Consider the following 7,074-nt stretch of genomic DNA (forward strand, 5'->3'; position numbering starts at 1 on the left):
TGGAGATTGATTCCGCTGCTCTGGCTCTGGAGCATTTATCTGGCTTCCCATTTCGCTGCTCTGGAATGCGGGGCTTCGCTTCTCTGACATGCCAGAGTATGCACAAAAACGTAATTCTTAGCCCAAACTCTCCAAAATTTGCACTCTTCATCTCGAAAACCTAAATCTCCTGCAAAGCATAAAATACACCATAAAACGCACCAATTTCCAGAGGATTCTTTTAAAATAAAGCTAATACAAGCCCCTAAAATTAGAACAATTAGGCATAAATCAGTTGACTCTGGCGAGTTAGCTCTGCTCTGGCGATTTCAGCTCTGGATATTTTGGCTCTGCTCTGGGGATTTCAGCTCTGGAGATTTCGGCTCTGCTCTGGATGTTGGCTCTGCTCTGCTCTGTAATGCGGGCCTTCTCACCCTGGCGCGGGCCTTCAGCTCTGCAGCGGGCTTTTCAGCTCTGCAGTCCAGAGTATGCACCTAAACACGATTCTTAGCCCAAAATCTCTAAAATTTGCACTCTTCCATCTATAAAACCTAAATCTCCTGCAAAGCATAAAATAACACATAAAACGCACCAATTTCCAGAAGATTATCTTAAAATAAACTCATGCAAACCCCAAAATTTAGAACAATTAAGCATAAATCAACCCCCCCACACTTAGCCTTTTGCTTGTCCTCAAGCAAAATCCATATGAATCCTAGGAAGAGATTGATTTCAACAATGCAAAATTCCATCAAAACATTCACAAAGTCAAATCAAAATTTTACCAACAACACACATATCTCTATCATGCAAGTAACTCAAAGTTTAAGAAGCAACAAAACAGTAATGTAAGCAATTCGATCAGACCCAATCCTCCACTAGAAGTGAATTCCCTAATGTGATCGCCTTTATAATCAATATCATCATTTTTCACACTTTGTGTGCTTAAGTTTTTGGACAGTTGAGCCATAATTCATGAAATAAAAACCATTTGGATGTAATCCAAGGTCTTTTTCACGTGGTTTCCCATGCTCATAGTTGGACTAGTGGAGCAGAGACTCGGAGCTGTCACTTTTCAGAACAGGCCAGATTTTTCAGAGCTGGTTTCCAGCATTTTTCACAGATAAAGATATGATCGTAGGCAATCACAATGACAACACTCCTTCTAGCATCTACCGGACAAATCACGTTTTACTTACTTACAATGGTGTTGCAACAAAACTCTTAATTCTTTGCATAGTGAAGAAACACATATTAAAGGTAAAACAAGAATCACCACCATTCATTCACAAACCCGAAATTCTTATCGAAAACCATATTCTCTTCCACAAATTCATACAAATTAGCAAGTATCTAAGCATAAGCTAAGCATAGAAAGACTAATCTTGCCCAATTTGAAAAAAAAAGCACAATAAAACACCCCCCCCACACTTAAAGCATGCCATGTCCTCAGGGCACAAAAGAAATAGGAAGAGTTTAGAAAAAATCCATGATTATCGGCATTGAAAAACTGAAGCATCGTGAGAGGCGGTGAAGAGTGGGAATTGCGGTCTGTGCAGAGTAGAGAGTGGCAGCGCTGGTTGCTGCAGAGTAGAAAGTGAGCTTTGACTCTGTACGACAGAGTCAGAGTAGAAAAGGCAGCGCTGGCATTCTGCAGAGTAGGAATTCAGCTCTGGCCATTGCAGAGCTGGGCTGTTCAGCGCTGGCGTCTGCAGAGTGTAAAATACAGCTCTGGCCATTGCAGAGCTGGGCTATTCAGCGTTGAAAACAAGGTCAAGAACCCCAAGAAAATCGAAGTATCCGCATAGCAACCAAAACTTAGGACAAAAACAAAACAAAAACTAAAAACAAGGAAAGAACAAGAAAACGAAAACATAAAAAGCAAACCAACGGTGGGTTGCCTCCCACCAAGCGCTAGAGTTAGAGTCTCCAGCCCGACTTCAGATCTGAACTTTAGCTCGGATTATGCAGAGCTTGAGCCTCCACTTCCATCGACGGGCTCTGGTGCTCGTAGGATGGCTTCACTCGGTGACCGTTCACTCTGAAACTCTCCTTCGTGTTTTCATTGAATAGTTCGACAACACCATGCTCAAACACCTCCTTAAGTAGAAACGGACCACTCCATTGAGATTTCAGCTTACCCGGGAACAACTTCAGTCGAGAATTGAACAAGAGCATCTTCATGCCGGGGCAAAGCTTCTTATGGAAAATACGGCGATCATGCAGTCGCTTCACTTTGTCCTTGTAGATCCTCACATTCTCGTACGCCTCGTTGCATAGCTCATCCAACTCCTCCATTTGTGGCATGCGCTGCTTCACGGCAGAATTCAAGTCATAGTTGACGGCCTTGATTGTCCAGTATGCTTTGTGCTCAATCTCCACCGGCAGATGGCAGGCTTTGCCATAGATGAGACGGTACGGACTCATCCCAAGAACACCCTTGAAGGCAGTTCTGTACGCCCAGAATTCCCTTGATCTTCTGATTGCTCGTCTAGGCTTGTCCAGAGGTCTGTCAGTGGTATGGTGTTGCAACCTTGTGCGTGATCCCATTCTTCTTCATGAGCTTTGCAAACAATTTGTTGCAAAAGTGTTTGCCTCCATCGCTAATGATAGCTTTGGGAAATCCGAACCTAGAAAGAATGTTTTCTTGCACAAATTTAAGCACAACTTTAGCATCACATGTCCGCGTGGGGATAGCTTCAACCCATTTGGACACATAATCTACCACAAGCAAAATGTATTGGAATCCATGTGACGTAGGAAATGGCCCCATGAAATCAATGCCCCACACGTCAAAAATTTCAACAATTAGTATGCTCTGGAGAGGCATCTCATTCCTTCGGCCTATATTTCCTACCCTCTGACACCTATCGCAAGCAAGAGTGAACATGTGTGCATCTTTGTGGTGGACGTCGCTAACCACCAAATAATTCCTGCGGAATTACCAAAATAAATTAGTAAAATGGTAAGCAGGGTCAATCCCACAGAGAGCAGTTAAAACTCATTCAAATCCCTAAATCTATAAAAATGGTGATGCCACCACGCCTTAATTTTAAAAGGAGTTAATTAAACTAAGAATGCAGAATTAAAGCAAATAAAATACACTTGAAGTAAATATATGAAAAAGGGTAATTCGGCTCAAATAAATCCACTCTAATTCAACTCTTATCCTCGACGTAATAATTAATCAATCCCTATCAACCAACCAGTTATAGGATACCGTGAAACGCAACGGACGTACCCCAATTCCTACTTACTGAGTCGATCAACAGCTGGAGACGCCAGACCTGCTTATTTCCCTTATTAAAATATAACCTAGCTGGAGACGCCAGACCTAGATTTAATATTCTAATAGCATTAAGATGAAGGAACCCAATTTATATCAATTATCCTAGAGACGCTAGTAATAATTAATATACCAATTAATTCCCCCTACGAACACGGTAGTTGTATCACTAATTAGTCCAATTCCAACAATTACGGATTGGCAGGAACTAATAGACTGTAATCCAATTAAACTTAAGTTGATCAAGCTTAAATAAAATCATAATTATCTTGGAACCTAGGAATTAATCGGAATCAATAGAAATCAATTTTATACCAATTAGGTCTCACAGATCATTAAATTAGAGTTTCATTATTCTCGCCGAATTAAAAGATTTAGCTACTCATGCTTAGAATAAAAACAATCAAATAAATAAAAATAAACATAAATAAAATAACGAACAATACTTAAGGAAATAAATTGCAAGAAATTAAATCAAACTTGAACCAAATTGTCCAAATGTCGTCTGCCTCGATCCAAGTCCAGCCGCAATATTGAATGAAGAAAACAAGAATTAAAACTAAGCAAACTATGGAATCAAATTGCTAAATACGTATGGAATCAACAATTGCATGAAAGTAATGGAATTGCATGGAATTAAGGAAAAGTCAACTATGCTATATGAATTCAAAGTTTGCGGCTACTGTAAGTAAAAGCTAATGTATCAAATTAAACCTAAACTAATATATATGTCTAACTATGCGGCTAGGTTAATGCTGATAATGAAAATAAGAATCCTTCTCCTACTCAAATACTACCATGCCTCTACACGGGCTTCGGCCCTTAACAAAAAATCAAACCCAAGAATACTTAAATAAAAAATGAGTTTTGGACTTAATTAATTTGGAATAATTATCTTCAAGCCCAATCTCTAAAATTCCTCCATCTTCCATGCACTTCTTCTTGAAAACTCGTCTTTCTCCAATTTCTCCCAATTAGCAGCTCCATCTCCAATTCTTCTCATTCCTGCGCCAAAACATAGCAAACTATGTAATATCACATGAAACCACGGCGAAACGCACACTAAACTAGGTAGCTAAAATACACACATCAAATCCCCTCACACTTAGATCATACTTGTCCTCAAGAATGAAATAAGAGAAGAATTAATGGTGAAATTCAGCCCCTAGAAGCAACTCCCTTCCTTGACACGAAGACTCTAGAAACGAACGAACTGGAAACAGACACAACAACACACGCAAAGAACAGGAAAGTAGAAAGGGAAACGAGACAAGACACGAACAAACCAAACGACTAGCCAAGCAACATCAAAGCATCAGGAATGCAACAGTCTATCAAATCGAATCATGCAATTCACCATCACTTCCCAACTCTCTCGAACTAAAAACATTAACCTCCAAAATGTGTTTTCATCATCAATCTAGTCCAAATTAGGCAACAATGAGTGCAACTCTCACGCTCATTCAATCTCTCCATAAGATAAGGTAATTCTCACACAAGAAGAAAATCCAATTAGTCATGATATTTTGCAGTCACATTATGGCTCAAAAAGGTCTTTCTTCTTTGGTTGTAATGGGGCTAAGGACTATCAATGATGTAGGCAAGATCCTAGGGGTCCTAAGCTCAAACATTGAAGATCAAATATCGTGCATGCTTGAATCAAATCACACCAAAAGAATTCTGAACATATGAGAAACAACTTCCAACTCTACTATGGGCAACAACCATCAAACAACTCAATGCATATATACTCATTCAACCTTGGTGCAACCTTTATTTTCTCTCTTCTTTTTTTTTCTTTTTTCTGTTCTTTTTTTTCTTTTTTTTCTTTTTTTCTTTTTCTATTTTTTTTTTATTTTTTCTGCACCACTTCATTAAAACAACACAATCATGCAAAGAGTACATCAAAAACAATCTGCCCAACTATCAACATCTTCCTCTGTTCGGCCAAACAGAACATCTGTCCTAAATTCAGAATGCAATTTCAGCTCGGTTCTGTTTGGGCAAACAAATATCCTTATGCACATTCCTCAAAATTCACTCAAGATGTAATTCAATTCTAACATGCACAATGGGACCAAAGAGAAGGTTCACAAAAAACAGGCCTTGGCTATATATATATAGTGACTAATATGAACAATCAGGGCAAGGCTCAAACATGGCTCACTAGGGGTTAGTGTACGGGTAGGAATTCAAAAGCAGGCCAAATGGCTACCCTAGTGCCTCTTATCATTCACCACATATGACACACTTGATATCACGACTTCATGGATCATCAAATCTCTCGAAACAAAAATTAGTATAGGGTGCTCTACTCTATTAAGCTCAATACCTCACTTATGTGTAGTTTAGATTCACTCATCAACCTTATTTGGTCATTCCAGACATCATGTAATCAAAACACACACTGTCAATCACAAGTTCTCAATTCTTAAGTAGGGAAAGATCAAGTTATCACACATATTCAATCTAACAGCATGCTCCAACACTGAACTTATCAGTTACTTTGGCTAGAAGACTCACAAGACTCAACATAAATTGACTTAACAAGCAAAGACTCAACAACGCCCCCCCCCCCCCTCACACTTAAATTTTGCTTGCCCTCAAGCAAAACAAAATAAAACATAAGGAAGAGACAACGAAAAACACAGAACAACACTCAAAATAGAAAAACCAACACAAGAACAAAAATAGAAGAAAGCTTTCAACACTTAGAACAAAATAGAAGAAACCAACACCTCACACTTAAAGGAAGGGAATCACCGCGCGCGCTGCCGCTGCAGCTCCTGTCTGATCGTGGCGCTCAGGTTGGCTATACTCTCCTGCAATGCTGCTACGTGCCCGTCCATCCTCGCCAACTGCTGAAATAGAAGAAAGCTTTCAACACTTAGCCAAATTTTTACCACTCAACCTCAAAAATTCGAGCCTCTCTCATTCTTTTTTTTTTTTTTTTTAAAAAGAAAATTGAAATAAAATGAAACTTTAAAACTAATTAAGGAAGACTAAGAACTGAAAATAAAACTAAACTAAAACAAGAATTAAAGAAAGGAAAGAACAAAACGAAAAATTAAAAAGGGAAAGAAAGTCGGGTTGCCTCCCGATAAGCGCCATTTTTTAACGTCGTCGGCTCGACTTCCAACTTTGCTCACGAAACCTTCAGAGGTAGGAGTGAAATTTCTTCCACGTCTGCCACGGGTGATGTATCATAATACGGCTTCAATCGATGTCCATTGACGGTAAACGTCTTCGCCGTATCCAAACTGCGAATCTCAAATGCTCCGTTTGGGCAAACAGACTGTATAACGAAGGGGTCAATCCACTTCGTCTTCACTTTCCCGAGCATCAATCGCAGCTTTGACTGGAACAACAACACTCTTTGGCCGACTTCAAATGTCTTTCCTCGCAGATTCTTGTCGTGCCACATCTTGGTGCGATCCTTGTACCACGCCGCTGCGTCATAAGCTTCGAGACGAAGCTCTTCCAACTCTTGAAGTTGAAATCTCCTCTCCTCCTCACACTTGGGCGATTGCATGTTCACCTTCTTGATTGCCCAATATGCTCTATGCTCCAATCCAACAGGTAAGTGACACATCTTTCCAAAAATCAAGCGATAAGGTGACATGCCAATAGGAGTTTTGTAGGCCGTTCGATAAGCCCACAATGCATCGTCTAGCCTTGAACTCCAATCCTTCCTTGATGGATTCACCGTTTTCTCCAAGATTTGCTTTATCTCCCGATTAGAAACTTCGGCTTGCCCGTTTGTTTGAGGATGATAGGGAGTGGCCAATCTATGTTGAACTCCATACTTC

The 7,074-nt window shown here is 39.9% G+C and overlaps 1 protein-coding gene across 1 annotated transcript; it reads right to left on the reverse strand.

Moving 5' to 3' along the window:
- Positions 1 to 1,932: 1,932 nt before the first annotated feature.
- On the reverse strand, positions 1,933 to 2,406 carry LOC131007945 (uncharacterized). The gene has a single exon (XM_057934855.1). It carries the CDS (start codon positions 2,404 to 2,406, stop codon positions 1,933 to 1,935), a length of 474 nt encoding a protein of 157 aa, XP_057790838.1.
- Between the last annotated feature and the right edge of the window lie 4,668 nt (positions 2,407 to 7,074).

Source organism: Salvia miltiorrhiza, chromosome 2 (genome assembly GCF_028751815.1).
Source record: "Salvia miltiorrhiza cultivar Shanhuang (shh) chromosome 2, IMPLAD_Smil_shh, whole genome shotgun sequence".
NCBI lineage: Eukaryota > Viridiplantae > Streptophyta > Magnoliopsida > Lamiales > Lamiaceae > Salvia > Salvia miltiorrhiza.